The sequence below is a fragment of the Pipra filicauda genome, unplaced genomic scaffold (assembly GCF_003945595.2).
Source record: "Pipra filicauda isolate LSUMZ 115617 unplaced genomic scaffold, ASM394559v2 scaffold277_size1012519_pilon, whole genome shotgun sequence".
Lineage (NCBI taxonomy): Eukaryota > Metazoa > Chordata > Aves > Passeriformes > Pipridae > Pipra > Pipra filicauda.
The window spans coordinates 458,129-479,275 of NW_024104395.1; the positions used below are offsets into that span (position 1 = coordinate 458,129).

The 21,147-nt window shown below is 40.8% G+C and overlaps 1 protein-coding gene across 5 annotated transcripts in view; it reads right to left on the reverse strand.

The window, feature by feature from the left end:
* The window catches only part of FNDC1 (fibronectin type III domain containing 1), a 63,602-nt gene that overhangs the window by 1,717 nt on the left and 40,738 nt on the right, over nucleotides 1-21,147 (reverse strand). For 3 of the 5 annotated variants that reach the window (XM_039382615.1, XM_039382617.1, XM_039382616.1), the window contains exons 12-19: nucleotides 19,553-19,621; nucleotides 17,525-17,686; nucleotides 15,328-15,558; nucleotides 14,762-14,870; nucleotides 6,710-6,789; nucleotides 4,274-4,303; nucleotides 1,925-2,086; nucleotides 1,334-1,456 (exon numbers count right to left, since the gene is read on the reverse strand). In XM_039382615.1, coding sequence (XP_039238549.1) covers nucleotides 1,334-1,456; nucleotides 1,925-2,086; nucleotides 4,274-4,303; nucleotides 6,710-6,789; nucleotides 14,762-14,870; nucleotides 15,328-15,558; nucleotides 17,525-17,686; nucleotides 19,553-19,621 — 966 coding nt within the window. The remainder of the gene's footprint in view (nucleotides 1-1,333; nucleotides 1,457-1,924; nucleotides 2,087-4,273; nucleotides 4,304-6,709; nucleotides 6,790-14,761; nucleotides 14,871-15,327; nucleotides 15,559-17,524; nucleotides 17,687-19,552; nucleotides 19,622-21,147) is intronic. The other 2 variants (XM_039382618.1, XM_039382619.1) reach the window with 2 other exon arrangements.

Sequence of the window (21,147 nt, forward strand, 5' to 3'; positions counted from 1 at the left end):
CTCAAATGAAAACTTAAAAATGGTCTGGTAGGCAATTATGTCAAAAGGGTATTGGCTAGCCCTGGTATTTGGTCTAGATCTTTCCTGAATGATCTAATTCTGGTCCTTCATATTTCTTGCAGCTTTGACTGGTTTTACTGTTCAAAATCTCTTTAACTATTGTGTAATGCTATGGTCTGCCAAAGAGCTTCTGCCTTTAACCCCAAAAGGTGGGCATATTTCAGTTGTGTTTATGAAGTTTCTAAGTCAGTTTAAATACATAAAGGACTCTGGGGCAAAAAAATACCATCAAATCATATTATCTCACAGGGCTTCAGGAAGTGTCAGCTTTTCAAAAAACAAAAAGGTATCATTTCATGCAGTAAATATTGAGTTAAGCCCTCCCTTCCCCTTTTTCTTCATCTGCAGAAAGAATGTGACTGCTTAAAGCATTAGAAGAGGTGCAGCATTCTTGTTCACATAGCTCGTGCATTGGAACATCTGAAATATTCATGGCTTGTGCCAATAATATAACTTTTGCGTGCTCTCTATCTCTGTCTCCTAGACCTAGTTATACACATCTGGATTAATCATCCTTCTTCTGAACTGAGAAATACACTACTTCCCAGTGATATATTATATCAGTGGCTTTTTCAGTTTCTTCCTGGTAACGCCACCATCAAAAGAATATCAACAAATAATTTAACATAGAAACCATTAACGCTAACTGAATAACTTAAACCAACAGACTTACTGAAAAGATTAGCTGACTTTCATGATTGGTTTCATTTTGTGACGCAAGTTGTCACCTTCCTGGCTACGTGAGCTGAGCAGTTTACTCAGAGGAACTCCTTCAAGGTAAGAATTTTCACTCAGAGAGAGTTATCTACCAGGCCAGAATAAAACTACTGACCTTAAGTCACTAGACATACTCATTCGTGTTTTGCATTGAGTGAACTGGTTAGAAACCATTCACAAAAGCCATATTTGCAAAGATGTTGCTGGTTCTTCTTGGCACATGGAAGAGTTTTTGTACCTCAATTCAATGAGGCAGGTCTTATCATAAGAGAAACATTTCACAGACCTATATGATTGTTTCCTTCTGTCTTTGCATTTTGTTCCTGTAAAGTATTTGCCTTACACGCCTCTCTCTTTCTGTCTGTCTCTCTTTCTCCACCCTCAAGCCGTCTGGGACTTTTATAACCTGTTTTCACCTACTGCATCAGCTGGACTATTCAAGAGAGCTGCCAGCAGCTGTCAACAGCGCTCCACTCTGTGCTCTGTTCCTTACCCCTTAATCCTACAGATGGGATGACTGGCACCTGGCCAGCATCCCACTCCCCCATTGCTGTACCTCGGATGGTGGGCAGGGCTTCAATGTACGACTGAGGTCCTGTTCTTCCATCCAGGTGTGAATCCACAAATTGGCAGTGGTCCTCACCCCTTCCCCAGCTATCCCCAATGCTGTAGAAGGTGTCTGAAGGGTGATACAGACAGATTACTTAACTCAGCAATACTTTTGTTTGGGATGCTCTTTGCCACCAGGAAAATAGATGTGGAAGAAAGCAGGAGGAATGTTACAGTGAAAAACACAGTATTACCAATAAGCAAACAGTGGCTGGAAAGAGAGAGAATGCTACCTTCAGAGTATTGAAGAAGAAATTATGGAAAATAAATGGATTACAGCTCCATAAGGAGTAGACCCTATTTTGCAAGTCCATGGGCCCTGCACCATAGGTGATGGGTGGAGAGAATTTCAATGATACTAGTCATTTGAATATATCATGTGAAAGTAAATACACCCATATAAGCATTAGCATTAATTCTTCTCAAGAGAAGGACTCCCACAGAGCCGTCATGCAATTCTTTCACATATAAAATGAAGAAAGTGAGAAGACAGAGATGGCAAGTAATCATATATCAAGAAATTAATCTTGGTGCCTACCTTTCAGATCATCACTGAGGTAAATTTTATACCTTAAGGAGTTGCAAAGAACCACTCCTACAAACTTGCGGTACCAAGTTCGTTTCACATACTGCTTGCCAGTGCAGTCTGAGTAGGTGGGGTCATATTTAAAAGTGAATGGGATCCAGATAGGCTCACCGCCTTGGGGAAAATAATAAATTCCACATTAGAGACAGACTTCAGCATTTCAATCTGAGTTTTGCTGAGGTTAACATTTAATAATATGTTTTACAAGACACACTGCAGCAGATTAATGCATAACTTTTCTATATCCAGAAATACTACTTCAAGAACAAATACTGTTAAAAAAAGAGAAGAGAGGGACTTGACTAAATCCCTTCTAGGCAGTAGACAACTGTTACATTGATTAAAAAACATGATTTCATGTACTGAACATGCTTTAAGTAAACAGTCTCATTCGTTTTAATAAGAATTCTTCTTTACCTAGTATTACAGTTTCTTTCCTCAACATGGCCTGATCTCAGGTCTGACAGTGACTTGCATTTTAAGACTAAGTACAAAACTTAACCCTATTACTGAAGAACAGATGTTAAGAATTCTGTGGTAACAGCCTGAGATGTGATTCTTGCTATCTGGTTAAAAAGATCATATCACAAATGTACTTTTCTGTTTTGTTTCTCAAATTACATCAAAATAGATGAGTTTTCAACAACAAACAAGCGAGATCTTTCCTGGGGAACTCTGTTCAAACACTGCTGCAGAGGAGAATGCTTAATTGTATTGCAAAAGACTAAATATTCCTACTGCCTTACCTAAATGTTTGTTTTATACTAGACAAGACAATATAATTTAATTTGAAATTGCTGTTGTAGTAATGTATACAGAATGATACAGAAAGTTTCCAATGTGATAATTGGTATTTTTGTCTCTAGCTACAGCACAAAGCCCTGATTTTACTGTGCTATTTTGAGGTGGTTTACAAATGAGATTGAAAGTTTTTTTCTGTTAGTCATTCTTCCTCCCTCTCACTAGGCACATAGTCCAAATCCTGCAAACACTATCATGTGATCAGCAATCCTTAAAACTCCACTGGTGTGAATAGAAATGTTAACTGTACTGATTTTACTCAACCACACAGTGAAGGGATTACAGGATTTTAGCCACAGATTTATCTTTAGAATAAAACAGTAAACTATTTCTTGAATGCAATTTTGTTGCTGTGAATAATCTGCTTTTGTCCATCACTTTTGCCCACCTCCAAAAATCCTGAAGGATAAACTTAGCATGACCTGTAAGAGTTGCATTGGATGTTCAGAATGTCTTAATTTCCACAAGTTCCCAGAGCTCTGCCATCTCTTTTTGGTCTGTCTTTACTACTGCGGCCACACAAAGTATTTTCTCTTTGTCCAGTTGGAGAAGAAACTACAAGTGCAAAAGCCATCACCTTCCAAAGCCTCCATTCTTTGAACAGACCAACAAAGTAATGGATAGCAAAAAAGCTGAAGGTGTCTGGAAAGGTCACCACTCTCAGAGGCCTCTCACACTGACTGCCAGAGACATAGCGTGCTCTGCAATACCTGTGCATCATCAGAGACTTCTGAGAGGACACAGAAAAAAAACCCCAAGTAAAATAAAACAGAGAAGGAAGGGAAATGCTGGACACTATTTTCATAAACACTGTAGCAAAAAAGCCCCAGAACTAAGCATTTTAATTGCTTAGGAAAGCTGACAGAGTATAGTGTATAATAAGTATGAGGGTTTCTTTTCCTGCATCTCTTCTGAGGGCATGTACTGCCTGGGGTTACCCTACCAATGTTCACATCAGCAAGGTTAGTCCCAGCACCAGGAAATCAGATCTTCTGATTAGGGGCTGAACTAGCTTACTGCAAATTTGGAAACAGCTCAACAATCTGGAAAGCTCATCAGCTTTGTAGCATATCATTTGGGTCAGTAGCAAATCCGAGTTTTTTAGCATTTATAAGGGCATGATGATTTGTATAGATGAGCATAAGAACTAGAGAGACAAAAACCTGATGCTGTTATTCAAGCTATGCTTAGGCAACTGAAGGACACAGATACAGAAGCAATAGAGTTTAATGCTTAATACTAAGCAATTTAAGCCTTTGTACCAGGCAGAAAGATGGTCTAAAATCAAATGCTTATTTGAACATAGCTTTACAAGATTTCTTTTCAGAAAACAGAATAAGGGGTCCTAAGACAAAAAATGTTTTGTGAATTAGTCCCATGAATTACTACCTGCTTAAAACTGTAACTAAAACTGCATGTTTAAATGTTTCTAACTTCTATATTCTAACTGTTTTGCACAAATTTTGCACTTCATGAAAGAAACAACAGAGTAAGACTTACCAGGTGGTCTGACAATGAGAAGAGGATTGTCTAGAAGAATAAAACAAATAAAAAATTTAGTATTTTTTTTCCAAATCTGATTTTATAATATGAAACATACAGTCACTCAAGAGGATGACAGTACAGCACACATAACTACATTATGAATGTGGGACTTAGATTGTCTTTTCAATTTGCAGACCTAATGTGTGTTTGTTATTCTGCTGTTTCCTCAGTTAATGAAATTTGCCACAGGATTGTATATTTATTTTGATACTGTAAAAACTCTATTGAGATTAGTATCAAAGTCCAAAACCAGCTTTGAAACATTTCCTCTTCTCAGAAGGTCCTCAGAGCAGGAAGACATTTTCACTGTACACTTCTGAACTAATACTGGGCCTGTCCTCCAACAGGAAATATAACCTAACTCTTGCATGCAAACCTCGGTCGCAGACATCCATCATGTTCAGCACAGTTCTTCAGTGCTATTCATAAATACGTGAAATTTATAATTTTAATCCTTTTTATCATAGTGGCAGAAATTTTTGAGGAGCTCCCTGGGCAGTGCAATGTGCAGTGTCCACTCCCTCAGGAGCTTCTTGCTTGAAATACTCTTTAAATAAAGAAAGATGGAGTAAAGATAACAAAATAACATGATCTAATGCATTAGCTTCTCTGTATTCATTACACTGCAGTTTCTATCATCTCTTACTGTACACAAAATACCCAAAGAAAAAGCATGGTGGTTGTCTACTAATGGGGAAGAAAAATTCTAGGAAGTTTTAAAAGTTTGATAAAAGAGAACAATGGGTTTCTGCTCTCTTCAATGTGTTACTAGGGGTGAGATTGAACATTTTCAATAAGCTGCTTGATCCTATGATGGCATTCTTTACTGAATATTCCCATCAGCTCAAACCTTATGGTTGCATTAGAAGAGGACTCTGAATTAGCAATTACTTTCTCTTATGATCTATTCCATCACTGTAACTATACTACTTGGCTTTGCGTTTAGCAACTGTTTTTGTACTTATGCCACCTTATGGAGAGCCACCTTTGACTACATGACAAACAAAAGATCAGTGCTGCAAACAAAACTTTAAATTTGGTGTACTTAACATGTTAAAGCTCATTGATTTTGGATGGGAAAACTAGGCATTCAGACCCATAGACTGGTAGCCAGCTAATCAGGAAAACAATCTGCAAGATACAGCACAGAATCAAAGAATCATAGAATCGTTTAGGTTTGAAAAGACCTTTAAGGATCACTGAGTCCAACCGTTAACTCAGCAGTGCCAAGTACTCCACTAAACCATATCCCTAAGTGCCATATCTACACGTCTTTTAAATACCTCCAGGGATGGGCATTCCACCACTTCCCTGGGCAGCCTGTTCTAGGTTCCAGCCTGTTGACAGCCCTTCTCTGGACATGCTTCAGCACCTCAAAGTCTTCCCTGCAGTGAGGGGCCCAGAACTGGACACAGCACTTGAGGTGCAGCCTCACCAGTGCCGAATAGGGGGGCACAATCACCTCCCTGGTCCTGCTGGCCACACTATTGCTGATACAAACCAGCATGCCATTGACCTTCTTGGCCACCCAGGCAATATTAAATATTATGCTTGGATTTATACTTGAGCTTCTTACTCCTTTAATGAAAATCTGAACATGTTACCCAGGACCATTTTCTTATCTTGCATTTTTGTCTCCCTTCTTGGATGACTTACTTGCACAGTTCTTAGTGGAGCTTCTGAAGTGAGCACTACAGAGTGAAGTCAAATGAGCAAAGGCAGAGACTGTAGAAGCCCCATGTCGTTAAAAGGGTAAAATTTGCAAGAAACAACAGACCTTTCACTGAAGTAAAGACTGAAAAATTTGTCCTTTATTATTTAGTGAAGTCATTGGCCTCTGGCTTGATGGAAGTAGAAGAAGAAATGGGCAAAAATAGCTCATTTAACATACTATTTTTAGAAGAGGGTGTTGCTCTTGAATGTACTATTAGCCCTGTGAAAGAGCAGCATGCCTTGTCAAAAAAAAAAGAGCAGAGAATTTTGTCTGTCCAATGGAACTGTTGCCTTCTATATTTCTTCCAGAGACAACTGCTTCCAACTGTTTAGCTGTCCACAGTTAGGAAACTACTTTACTAAATGTTGGTCAATCTATCAAAGATATTAAGCTTCCCATTGCTTCTGTATTGTTGAACATTAGTATTCTTGTGTATTTGAAATTCAGCCTCCTGTTCGTCCAGAGTTCACTTTATTGTCATTTACATTTTAATAGTGGCGTTAGGAGTGCATATTATTTTCCTGGCTTAACTGAAAACAAATAATTAAAGTAAAAAAAAATTCAAAGCAGCAAGATCAGGATAATCACCATTATTAGCATGCTGGTTTCAGTCATTGCCTTGCTACGTCTCTTATTAAAAATTCAATTTTGAGATGAAAATAAAAAGCAAACCATACCAGATTCTGTGATAAATGAGACAGAAGAGCTAACAGGTCCATAACCAAAGGGATTCTTTGCCTGGACTTTAAAATAATACCTGAAACAAAAAGAGAAGGGAAATAAGATGAAAACAGATCCCAGTGCAATGGCTAAATTATAAGTAATTTAAAACAGAGTAAGAATCAAAACAGCAGAACAGCACCGAGTGTCCTTTTTGTTAAATGGAGTTGGATACTGAGCCAGGGTATGAGCTGGCTGTTACAGACAAATGTCTTCTTTTTGCAGTTGCTCCCATGCATATTTTTGGATCATTTATTTATATATCATCCCCCTTCCAAAAACCACATACAACTATATCCCACTTTCTCTGAAACAACTGGTAGCAAAAGACTAAAAGAAAAAGTTGCAAGGAAATCAAATTCTGATCTCAGGAACAGTTTTAAACCAGACCAACTCCTAGGAAAGCAGTGATGTAAACTGCAAACTGAAACTGGATCAGATTTATATGCGATCAGAAACTAAGCTTTTGACCTTTGTCTCAAAGGTCCAGCAGCAGCATTAAGATCACAATACTTGAGTAATACAAGGCAGCATCACATGTTGCCTTATTGATTCTCCCAAAGTTTTTAAATCACATGCTTAAGTCAAAGCACATGACTCACCACTAGAACTCCATTCTTTGCTCGACAGAAGCAAAATTATCCTCACCCTTAGAGAAGAATATGTGTAAGCACAGTTTAATTCATTTCCAAATACAATGATTTTTAGTTGATGCCTGCCCTGTCATTTTTTCCCCAGAATAATGTTTTCTTCTTTTCCTTTTATATTTGTACCAGTCCAGCAGAAACCAGTTAGAATGAAAGATTACTGTAAAAATTTCCAGCACAGCATTTTTTAAATTCCTGAGTTTAGGTTTTCCTTTCTTTCCCCCTTGCTCAAGTTCATTCTTGTAAAGAAATTAATAAAACATAAAAAATTACTGTGCCTCTGTAATATCCACATCTCATTCGGATCTTAATTTAGACTCTCACCCAAAAGCAGACATCTTCAAAAGATCTATATATGACCCACATAACAGGTCAAGTGATTACTTGCATGGATGGTTGCCACCAATGGCTGGATTACCTTACATGAAGATATCCCGAGTGGCTGGCCTGATGCACCTCAGTTTGGGAAAGGGAGTCTGCTTCATTAAATATATCAGGCTGCTCTTGGTGGTGAAAAAACTGCCAGTGCTGGTTCTCTTGTATGGGCCACACTGGGCTGAGACATGATGCTTATACTTTACAGTCTCCCATGCATTAGGAAGATCCAATACAATTCTGTTGCAAGAACTTTGCTGGTTTTAGTCTGCCACTCAATTTTTACGATGTGCACTTTCCTTTACCATCAGTTGTATCTTAGCCACAGAACAGAGCCTGGAGGTCACTCCTGAAAGGGCCCTCTCTGGCCTAAGCACCAGCTAAGCACATAGGAAATTATTCATAACAATAAACCGGAGGTGACATGGTTGAACCAGCCCTTTGGCAAAGGTGACTGCCTTTTTTTCACAGAATCACAGAATCAACCAGGTTGGAAAAGACCTCTGAGATCATCGAGTCCAACCTATGACCTAACACCACCCTGTCAACTAGACCATGACACTGAGTGCCACATCCAGTCTCTTCTTGAATACCTCCATGGACGGTGACTCCACCACCTCCCTGGGCAGCCCATTCCAATGTCTGATCACTCTCTCCGTAAAAAATTTCTTCCTAATATCCAACCTAAACCTCCCCTGGCACAGCTTAAGCCCGTGGCCTCTTGTCCTACTGCTGGTTGCCTGGGAAAAGAGACTGACCTCCATCTCACTCCAGCCTCCTTTCAGGTAGTTGTAGAGAGTGATGAGGTCTCCCCTGAGCCTCCTCTTCTCCAGGCTAAACAGCCCCAGCTCCCTCAGCCTCTCTTCATAGGGCCTGTGTTCCACTCCCTTCACCAGCCTCGCTTTCCTCTGGACACTCTCCAGCACGTCAGTGCCCTTCCTAAACTGAGGGGCCCAGAACTGGACACAGTACTCAAGGTGCGGCCTAACTAGTGCTGAGTACAGGGGCAGAATCACTGCCCTGGTCCTGCTGGCCACACTATTCCTGATATCAAGTAAGGTGAACTGCTTTGCCTCGAAATCAAACTGATCTTTATGAAAAGGCTGAAAAGACGTGCAAGTAACACCCTTCTGTCTTCATCAGAAGGGTGGTAGTCACATGAACACTGAGTTTTGCCATGAAGCAAGATGGTTATCTCCAGGATATGGGCCAGAACATCTTCTTGTTTACTCCTTAAAAATTACAGGTGGCTTGTCTAGGTGAAATCAATGCAGGAATTGAAATATTCTCAACTTCATCCATGGCACCAGATTTACCTTGCACCTAAGTCAGACCTGGAGCACATGCATGGTCAGACTCTCTGTGGGACAAGTTCCCATGTCTGCACGGGGGACATGTCCCCTGCCCCTACTGTGTCCTGCAGCTGATACCAGAAAACTACTCCATTTCTGCTTTCTTCAGACAGTTCTGCCTTTAATGAATGACTATATGATGTTCACAAACAACTCATAGCTTTCTTTAAAAGAGAACGCATGATGAGGTAAAAAGAAAACAAAAGAATTTAGCAGAATAAATAGCAGAATTTAGCAGTTAAATAGCAAAATTTAGTAAGGCTGTGCTTTTTGCTCATGCCTAGCACAATCCTCTTGCTGGCAGAAAAATTTCCCCCTGGTTTTAACTACTGACCTTGCTTTTTGTATAAAAGAGTGTTTAGCATGGCTGGGGAAAGAGGACAGGGAAGGCAGAAAACCTCCCATGTGCTCCCCCACTTCTGGACACCTGAGCAGAGCATGGCAGCCTGTGCTCTGCTTTAATCCAACATTGCCAGTGTTCTCATGGGGCACCTGCACCCATCCATACCTCCCTCACCCACTAGCACTTTTTCCACCCGGACTGGGACAGGAGTGAGCAGCACAAGCAAGACCACGGGAATGGGACACAGCACAGTGATTCCTCATGCTGGCTCACGAAACAGCCACAACACAGCACCAAGCTTAACTGACTTAACTCAGTACCTGCTCTAAATACTTCAGAAGAGCAGGAGAAAAATGTTTTCCAGCTTACACCTCTTCCATGATGCTTCAAAACATAGTGGAAACATCTATATGTATGTCTGATGTCCCACTGCTTCCAAAGTAGTATAATTACATACCACCTTTGCAACACGGTGGCACCTTCTGAGCAACCCTTTCAATGCACTTAATTTATGTGTATTAATGGCAGCTTCAAACCATTCCCATCAGATATATGAGTGTGATGATCCACCTCTGAAACTGGAGAGAGAGCAGCCCAAGAACCTTGTGCTCCTATTTAAGTAGAGAAAAACATGCAGTTTTGTATCCAATGTGTAATGCAGGAACTGATTACCTATGGAGTCGGGACAACTGTGCATTCAGCTGTCCTGTTACATACAGAGAAGCCCATTTGGGACACAGAATTGTTCAAGCTCCTGCCTGACTGTCTAAAAAAAAAATCGGCAATGAAGTTATGAGCACATTTTTCTTCACAAATTGGAAAACTGGTTTCTAAGCCTTTATATACACAAGAAGCCTCTAGTCGTGCCAGAAAGAGAGCCAGGTCTCATGACTTACTGACCTGTGATTTAGACATAGACATTGCTATGATTGCTGTATTAAGAACATCAATAAAATAATGCAGTCAGGATACATTTCTTTCTCAGACATGACAAATAATAAAGAAATTGCCAAAGCCTTTCTAGGTCCAGGAATCTGACATTTGCATTAGTCAGAATCCTTCAGCTGATGACTTTGCCAGGAAATCTCAAATCAGTATAACTCCACTGGTTTTCATCACATAAATACACGAACAAAATTTATAATATATAATTTGACTGAGCTTTGTTTACACTTTGCTTAGGCAGAACTGCAATTAATTGTTACCAATAGGCACAGAAGAATCACAACTGCCACAGATGGAGTACCATTTGTTGTTCATTTTCAAAACAGACCAGAAAAAAGCTTTTCCTCCTAAGAGTAAAGTTCCTTTGAGATTTTATTTACCAGTTCTACTGATATGTCAAGAAAGGACACAGTAAACTGTAACGGGGCAATGAATTTGTAATATTTTTATTCATTTAGACTATATGATTAATTGTTCACCAAACCTGTCACTTGGAGCAAAATTATTTTATGACTTAATTCAAGATGCCTGGGAGTTAAACAGTTGGCACTCACAGAACAAAGTGAGATAGTCACTTAGCATGATAATTAGAGAAGCAGCTTTTAAAAAAAAAATTAATTAGCTGTAAATTCCTTTTTCCAGAGGCATGCCTGCATGGATCGCCAGCCCTGCACTCCATCCAGCGGCAGGCTGAGATGCCAGCCAGGGATGTCAGCCAGCCATGGTGTGCACAGTGGCACTGTCCACACATGCTGCAGGTGGCAGGGCAGGAGCCATAGCACCATGACCATGTGCCAGCCACGAGGATGGTGGAATGGCTGCTGCTGGACCTCCAGCAGTGCTGGGTGATAGCCAGGGTGGATGCACAGAGGGTACGCAGGCAGAGCAGGTGGCTTCTACCTGCGTGAGGGAAACTGGTATGCCCAACTCAGTGACTGGGAGGGACAGACATGTGCTGCTACCCAGGAAGGGCAGGGGACAAGCCAATGTGACAGCACCCCATAGATCCACTGTCCAGCAGGAGCAGTGGATGAGGGGAAAAAGAGGCTGGGAGGGAATCAGGAAGGACAGCTTTCTCCCCATGGCAGAGGCTAAAATCCTCCTCCTACAACTGCACCATCCCTTTCAGATGAAAGATACTTAAATCAGCTGCCTGCAGGTTCACAGGATAGTGCAAAGTGTCTCCCTACATAAAAAATGGCCCAGCATTACATCTCTCATGAATAGTTACAACAAATATTATAATAAGACAGTAGAGTCGAGGTGGAACAGGACCTTCCAACACAGCAGGTGTGAGGCATGTATGTGCCACACAGGTCTACCACTTGCACAGGACAAGGGTTTCATTGACATCTTAGCTCTTCTGTGCTGCCCTGGTGGCACACAGCAGCCAGCTGTGGTTGATGATGCTTGTTGGTTGATGAAGCTTGTGGCTTTGCTTTAACAGAGATACAGAAAGGAAACAGAAATTTCTGGTGCGTCTGGACAGAAGATCCAGGCTCTGTTTGCAGTTGTGAGCCCTGAGTAAATGCTTGAGAACCTCCTATGTACAACACCGGAATTGGTAGCAGGCACTATGAGATCAAAGTGTTCCCAGATGAAACACAAGCCAAGTGGACAGGGAAAAAGATTTCATGAGACATGGAGATATGGTGGTAAACGACAGTATTTTAAATCATGACACTCCCATCAGGCAGTGACACAGGTTTCCTGAAAAAAAGGCACGAAAAAGTCTAAACATGCTCAAGAAGGAGACTGAAATGTTCATGGCAGGGATTATAATGTTTGTGAGTGTGGATTTAGTGGTTGAGCAGATGCTGTCCAGCCCTTTGCACCATCTTCTGTGACAGCTGAGAATTAAGGTTAGGGAAGAGACATTATCAAAACTGCTGTTTTAAAGATTTATTAAGGTTTAAAGTAATTTTAGTGCTTACAATCACACATCACAAGGAAGCAGCTCCTGTGCCCACTGAAGCTGACCAGAGTTTCACTAATGGAAAAACTTCCACTTCTCAAATGGGGTCAGACCAGTCCTCAGAAGAAAACTTATGACACGGATTAAACAGAGATTTCCGTTTTGTTTGTAAAACCTAAACACCAGGCAGATGTTTTCCAGGATATGGTGACAGCTTCAAATCTTCTCTGGGGCTGACTTCAGCCAAGATGCCAACTCGTTTCTCATACGCTGCACATGCCATAAAATTGCACCACCCATAGGCCCTTGTGGGATGCCCAGCAGCCAATAGCATCTTACAGTAAATCTGACTGAATCTGAGATTTCTCACAAAATACACTAACAATGCAAACACAAAATTTTTAGACTAACCTCAGCTTCCATCCCATATTTTCTTAATTAGGCATGGGGTCTTTTTGCAGTGGTTAGGGAGTTATTTTTAAGATAGAAAGTATTCAATCAATTCAGTATGTGGATTTGGAGAATGTAAATGAGATTGGCTGATACACACAATTTCTCTGTTATAAAGATCCCTCCTTCTCCACCACAGATCCCACATGAAGCCTTTATTGCCTTTCAAGAGCATGTAACAGGGACCAATGGATTATACCATTTTCAGGAAGGTGCTGGGGAAACAATATGCCTAAATAAATAGCACTTGCTTGAACCTCCCTACACTGAAACAGAACCTTAATATTCAACAGGGCAGTCACTATGTTCATGGAGAAGCATGAACATATAACCTTGCTGTTCCTATAAAACTCCATTCAAATACAGAAAAATTGTGAACTTCTGAAGCCTGGAGTTAATGTACATCTCATCAAATGAGTCACAGGTTGGCAGCTCAACTCCCACCAATTCCCCTGCATTGAGCGTTGCCAGGACAGAAGCTGCAGAACTCCTGTGAGCTTTCGCTGCAACCACTCCTTCCGGTGACCTGGAGCCCTTTAAGTGTTGGGTATGAAAAGCAGAGAGTTATCTCTGGCCTTCAACACTGTCCTTGGGGCATCAGGAGAGGGAGATTTGACTGAGAGTCTGAAGAGGTGAGGAACTACAGCTGGAAAGGGGGAAATGGCACAGAAGCAAGAGATGGAGGGTCCACCAGGAGAAGCTGGGGTGTCAAAGCAATGCCTCCCTGGCCTGCATGGGGGACAAGGTGAGAGTGAAGGAGTGTATACTGATGAAGGGGAAAAGGGCTGGGGATATAGAGGAGTCTGGGATGTGGAGGGAGGAACTAGCAGCAAGAGGAGAGTCGTTTAGGGAAAGGGTGTCTTCAAGTCACAAGTACATGGATGTACAAAGGCAGGAACTGCAACTGCTTCCACCACTACCTAGGAACAGTGTTTAGGAGATCTCAAACCTCTTCCATCTTGTTATAACAGGTGAAAACCACAGATAAACTGTGTCCAATACCACCTTCCATACATTTGTAGCTACAATGTTTTGTAATGAGAGCACTAGCAGATGTAGAGCATATAAGTGGAGCTCTCTACTGTGAAATATTTTGCCTTAACACACCATGAACGACCCTAAAAGGCTTTCATTAAGCTCTAGATTATTAATCTTCAGAGTAAGTGGTCTTTTTTTATCTCTTGGATATGTAAGAATAGGCCTCATGAAGCATATGACTGACAGTATGATAGACAAAACAGGAAAGGATAAGAGGGCACAGTTTTTCCTGAATTTCAGACTCAGAATTTGAAAGAAAAGTCTGAAAGACACCAAGCATCTCTCAAAAGAAGTAATTTTAAAGCAGTCCCTCTGTGGCCATTTACTTCCCACCCAATTCCCACGAATTATTCCAATATCAGGCAAAGCATGCGTTCTTGTTCTGCCGTTTCATTGAGATTTTTTGCAAGATGCAGACGTAAATCTCCTGCCAAACTGACTTCTGATCAATCACCACAGCCTCACTATAACCACCAAGCCTTCTCTTCCAGCACAGCTCATGTGAACAAAAAGTGAAAACAGACCAGTGGGCAGCACTTCCTCACCAGTCCTCAGGTATCAAATCTTGACCAGACCAGTATGTGGGAAAGGCCACATCACATCAAGAATATATTTTAGTATACTCTTCCCCCCCCAAATTTGATTCAGTTATGCAAAAGACTGTAAAATGCATTTTAAAATAAGATTTTCTCTGTTACTGATATGTGGTTTTATACACACAAATACATATCCATGTACACACAGTCATCTGCTCCAAGGTTAATATGGTAAAGATATCATGTAAGTAGTTGTGCAGTTTATAGAGCAATTTGCTGTCAAACAGATTGATTAAAATCTAAATCACGTGTAAATATTTATACTAAGACCAAGAAAAACAACTGACAATTCTCAAAATTCGTTTTACTTCCTTAATAGAGCTAAAAAGGAGTGGGTCAAATCCTTACCGTGTGTTGGGCTTCAGGTTCTCAATCGGCAAATGAGTAGACCCTGCAGTCCTGGTTGACCACTTATTTTTTAAAAAATCATCATAGGATGCACTGTATACCAGATAGCCTGTAAACAGGAAAGACAAATAGTTGTGAGGATTCTAAATAAATTTTAAGTAAATGATATCTCTAGGTGTTATGGTGAATTCTGTGGGTTAAAAGGAGTAGAAACATCTTTGAATATGGAAGTGATTCAATGCCTAACTCTTCTGGAAAACTCCAGGCTGTAAGAATTTCCTGTCATTAGCTAATGATGTAGCATTACATCAGAGGTTGGATATCAGGAAGAAATTTTTTACAGAGAGAGCAATCAGACATTGGAATGGGCTGCCCAGGGAGGTGGTGGAGTCACCATCCATGGAGGTATTCAAGATGAGACTGGATGTGGCACTTAGTGCCACAGTTTAGTAAACACGGTGGTGTCGGACCAAGGGTTGGACCTGATGATCTCGGAGGTCTTTTCCAACATGGTCGGTTCTATAATTCTCCATTACACCACTAGGAGAGCAACCTTGGGAGAGTACCTGTTACCATGTCTCCTCGAGCAGGTTTAGCCCAGTCCACAATGACAAAGGAATGACAGCCTTCAACTGCCACAACAGTGATGTTGTGAGGGGCTTTCAGGGGATGCTGATCTTTCTCTCTGAAGTCATTAGGGATGATTTCATCAAGGCTGTCCACTTGGAAGTGCTCCAGGGCCTCTGTCAAGGAACATGGGGCTGCTGGATCTTTACTGAGATAGGTCACATAAGGAGCTGGAAAAGACAAGGAAGGGTGGCATTTAGTTAACAGTTTGTTAGGTACCATAGAGTAGCACACAGGCTGTCTGTCGATTTCTTGTAAAGAAGAGAGTCAAGTTTTGTGATGCATTTTAAAATTCCTCCCCTTCCAGCCCAGAGACTGCTGCCAACAAAGCATGGCTCAGTCAATTTGATTGATGAGCAGGGGGAATGGGATGCCAATATTCAGGTCTACCCCACACTCACAATTGTACAAAATTACGCAAAGACAGAAGGATTGTCTTTGCTAGAAGAAGCAGAAGAGAGCAGACTGACTGCAGGACTCTCTACACGCTACCTCCAGCTGCTCTGGAAGGTAGGATGAAAATGTCACCCAAACTCTGCTTTTCCACACATGGGAACAGACAGGGCCTTTGATCATCTAAGACTTTACAGGTGGGCTGGTTCTTACACAAACAATTTGAAGCTGGAGTGAAAACAAAGGCAATATGAAGACTAATTCCAAGGTGAAGTCCAACCAGTTTAAATGTATTGTTGTTGTGGTCCCCTGGGTACTAAGGGACCAGGAGTCATGAGTCTCTATCTTCCAGGCACGTGCTCCCAACCTGTAACTTCTATTTTTAAAAGCTTTATTCTGACTGGAATTGCACTTCAGTTCAGGAAAAGATTAAATCATCTTTTTATTGCCTTGAAAGTCACCGTAACATTCAAAGTAAGGACTATAAAACTTACTTTGGAAATGTTTATACAGTTGCAATAATACAATTCATTGAAATGGTAATATTATTTCCCTAGTGCCTTGAAATGTTCATAAACCAACGTTTCTTGGTTTATCTTATTGGATTTCATGCCCTAAAGGAATTTTTTCCAGATCTTGCAATGAAGTTAAATTTAGCCAAACGAATCAAGAAGCACTGTCAGTGAGAGAGAGGAATAGAAACATCATGAAATTGTTTGCATGGGGAAACTGAAGATGCACTGGAAAAAGTCTTGGCAAATATAAAACCAAATTTTTACTGCAGCAGCAGAGTTCCACTCTAAGCTGCATGAAGCTTGTGGATATTGGAAGGGAAGGCAATGCATGGATTAAAGATGATTCTCCATCCCCTGAACTCCCATCTGAAATGCCAGGTGAGTCAGCAGCTGATCTGACCTCAGTTCAAGTTCCAGAGGTATGTAAAGGGCTGGAGGGGGTGTCACCAGTCTGGGGTGTAGGCTGGAATGCAGTGCCTTACAATCTCCAAATGCCTCTGTTCTGGCCCCCAGCTGCTTCTCTGACAAAGGAGAGCAGCTCTGAAGTCAGTCCTGCAACAACAACCTACACACTGGAATATCTCGTGTACACAGGAGACAGCCTCGTGGCTCATGTAATGTATCGAGGGTTCCTTCACCAAATTCCTTCTATGCAGCAAACATACAAATAGCAAAATCAAATTCATCTCTATTGGATCTATTTTTTGGAAAGTTCACATTCAAAATGCCCTTCATTACTTGACTTTGAAGCACACCTTTGACATACGTGCTTGTGCAAGGTGGATGAAATCACTGGGGTTGCATGGGTCAGTGGAAAAGAATTAAGTCCCCCAGAGGAAGACTCACATCTACATGGAGACTTGCACTGTTTGAACTACTGGTGTGAAGTTTGATGCAGTTAAGCTGAACAAAGAACTGGAATAGACACTTGCTCTCTTACTGACTTCATCTAGATTGAATACGATGCAAATCACAAAGCAGAGCATTCACACTGAAAGAGTACAAAGAGGTTTGAACAAAAGTGGTCCCCACACGTAGACATCCAAGCACAGAAGCAAGGAACAAGGTACTGCTCTTTGGGCTTCTGAAGTGGCAGTCCTTAAAAGGACCACACACAAGTCTGATGGATGTGTTTGCACAATGGTCTCAGCTTAAGGGCTGACCTTGCTAGAACAAGAATTCTTTGCAGTACAAGTAGTAAGCTACATAAACCAAAGGGCATCCTTACCAGTGAACCGCTTCTTTCCAGCAATATCATATTCTGACACAGGGCCAGTGCCAACAACACTAGTCTCCGGATAGACAACTTCCAATTCTGTTGTCGTAGAAGCAGTGGTGGTGGTTATAGTGGTGGTGGTTGGTGGCAAAGTGCTCTCAAAAAACTCGTAGTCTTCAGAGGAAACGTAAAATGAAAATGTTAGCATACTTCATCTTATTTTGGCTTAAGTATGAGAAAGGAAACAGTTCTGTCACCAGCCACAGTCTCAAAGGAGTGCAACATACACTGCTCTAGCTGCTGCACACTCCTTACGGGCCTCCAAGTGGAGGTTGGTTGCACCTCAGCCTTGCAATGGCTTCTATCAAACTAATGGACGGAGCACAAAGTCTTTGCCTTTGAATAATAGTGTTGTTGCTGATTTAGACCTCACTCACAAATTTAAATAGAATGGCAGCAAACAAATGTATTCATACAACATCCTGAATGAGTATCTGCTACCTCCCTTCACAACCCCCAAGAGAAGATGGCATAGTAACTGAATCCCTGGCCAAAACCCTCAGATGCCAAATGAAGGAGATAAGGGGGTGAAAAAATGGCTCTTTAAGAAAACTCTTAACTCTGTGTTGTTATTTTAAACCACTACAGGTGGTTCATACTGCTCTTAAACCCTCCTGCAACTTGAGACGTGGAGTCTGGTACTTGTCATTTGTGGTCCCACTTAGGGCCATTAAGGAAGGCTAACTGGCCCACATGAATCCTGATAATCAGTTCCATTAAATTCAGTGCTCTTTGAAAAGCTACTGTGCTACCTGATTGACACACAAAATGAAGGGAAAGTAGCATCTGGCATCCTTGCCATGACCTCATGCAGGCTGGGGGACTTGGCTCATGGCTTTGAGTATTTTGTGCTAAACTGCTAAAGCATATGTTTTCTGCAGGTGACCTGTACCTAAGAGGAAGCCTGGCAAAAGACCTGTGCACTGAGGATATTCTGCATTCATGGGGATGTAAGGAACATGCGATGTAGGTCTTGTGCAGTTTTTAATTCTTTCTCTCTTCCTCATATTCTAAATGTCAGACTCAGTATGAAGTGATCAGAATTAAAAGCTCAAACGTCTATGATATCTTCCGCTCAGCTGCTGCACTCCCTTTTTAAGTGCTTTTCTGCTGTTGGTTTGACTTAAGATTCGGCACTACAACCACAAAGAAAAAAACTTTCATTATTCTAGAGCCATAAATTCTATTAAAAGAGCTTTTTGTTTAAGTGAGGTCTGTACTTACATGCGGGTAGAAGCACAAGTCTGAGGACTAAAAGGGATAGAACATTAGATAGCACTGGTGACAGAAAGTGAATGCTATTTCCAGTAATTGAGAATTTGCATTCCCTGTGTAAACTTATAATTAAATGCTGGCACTTGAGGCTTCATCTTCAGCTGAGTTTTGTGTGTCCTGGATTATAATATCAAGATGGTATGAGTATAACTGCAAAAATATTTCCTTCTTCTTTCATCTAACTTCAAATCTCTTTGATTGAAATTCTACATGAATTTAGCAGATTAATTATTTTATATGTAGGTGATCTTATTCAGTATGAGCATATTTAATTGTCTAAATACAGACTACACATTAAAAAAAAAAGACAAAACAATATTCATAGTGCTGTAGAGTGCTAGAAACTCACTAAGGTATTTCAAGTTTCCAGGGCTCAGATACTATTTGGATTTTCAATTTCAGGAGAGTTCATTGACTTTGACTGGGCTGGAGTTATAAGTTGTACCAGAGGAAGTGAATTCAGGATTGAAGCAGTGTCTGTATGACCCAGCTCTGAATATAATTTATTTCCTCAACAGGTTCCTGTTAGATTGCTGGACCAATAGAAAGGGACTTTCATATCCAGAAACAGGTGTCTTTGCACCCTTTCTCTTCACATGTGATGCAGGACTCTTCCAGCTCACCACCCCTTGCTTAAGCTCCCAATCACCAATCTGCCCCCTTGAACCCAATTCCAGAGAAAGAAGACAGAAAACCCCCCAGTACCATCATCATATATCACATATGCCTCTGGAGTTGCTGTCATATCTGAATCCAGTCCCGAGAATGTATCTACTGAAGGAGAAAGAAAAAAACGCTTTAAGAATTCAATAAAATACTTCTGGAATAAAGTTTAATATAAAAATATTTAGCCAGTTAATTTGTGAAGAAATAAGATAACCGCCTAGTTTCCAAATAACACAGTGACAGTCTGCTCTGCATATTTAGAATAACAGATGAGCAGCTAAACGCAGTAGCCAGAAGTTTTGCTGGGGGAAAATGGGTTCAAGGCTACTACTCAAAATCAAGAGTAATGCACCTGCCAGGAGCTCTGCCCCAGGCCACAGTGGCTCTGGACCAAAGGTAGGCTGCCAACAAATATGTAACACTCATGTCAGGATTTGAAAATATTTTATAGTCTCAAGAACAGCAAATGTGAAAACATTATATAACAAGAAAACAACCAAGCAATTAAAATACTTCTGTCTAAATATTTTTGTGGAGGTATAAAAAACAAACAACCCACAGGGCCGTGACATTTACAGACTGTGTCAATGCTTGCAATTAATGAAGCCCAAAAGAAATTAATGTGTAGAATGAAGTACTTGGTGCTGGATTTTCTGGGGTTTTACTTCGCACTAGCTCTAGTCTGATCCTGCAGAATGAAGGCCCATTACAGGTTGGGCCACATACATATAATCCTGAAGCACTGCTTCTGCTTTAGTTTAATCCAATAGCAATTCAGTTTGTGCACACAAAGATTGCTCCATGATGCAAATGAAAGCATAGCAAGAATGGATGATTATGAGGTGCACATCAATAACACACTCCTAATCCACCCCAAAAATAATGCAAATGCACAAAAAGACTTCTCAGACGCCTATTCCTTCATATTATCTCAGTATCTCTTCAGGTCATAGATCCAGCACCAGATATATCAACCATCAAGTACCTCATCTGTTGAATCCTGGAGGCTTTCCTGCACACTCTGAGAGACAGATTTCTCCACATATTATTCAGGGAAGTCAAAGAATACGCAAAGCTCAGAATAGTCATAAAAAGCCACGCAAACAAAGCAAAAGTACTGTGGTGGAACCCACTGCAGGCACCATCAGAAGTCTTCAACGAAATGCTGGGAGTGGCCAGTGTGTGAACAAAGACAAGTGAGAGACAGCTTTGACCTGAGGACACTTCACATAAATTGGTAATGTAACACTCAATATGAAAGTAATAGTGTTATTTTCACCAAGCCAGTAATACACACAGTGCAAAATTTCAACTGCCAATGTTAAGGATTTCACAAATGTAATCTGAATTACACATTTTCATTTTGCAGATTTTTTTTTTGTTTAGAATAAACAATAATTGTATAAGACTGGTTTTTTTCTCCTACAATAATTTTCTTTTAAATCTGTAGTGTGATTTCAATGCCAAAATAAGCTTTGAAAACACAGGAAATGGGTTAATCCTTGTCAGACTTTCATATATCAGAAACTGACATTTTCTTATGGTAGACTTCTGCAGCCACTCTTCAGAAGATGATCTCCTTGGAAGTCACTTGAATTCTCTGAGGGTAGTCAGTCACAAAGTAGTTCTGCAGA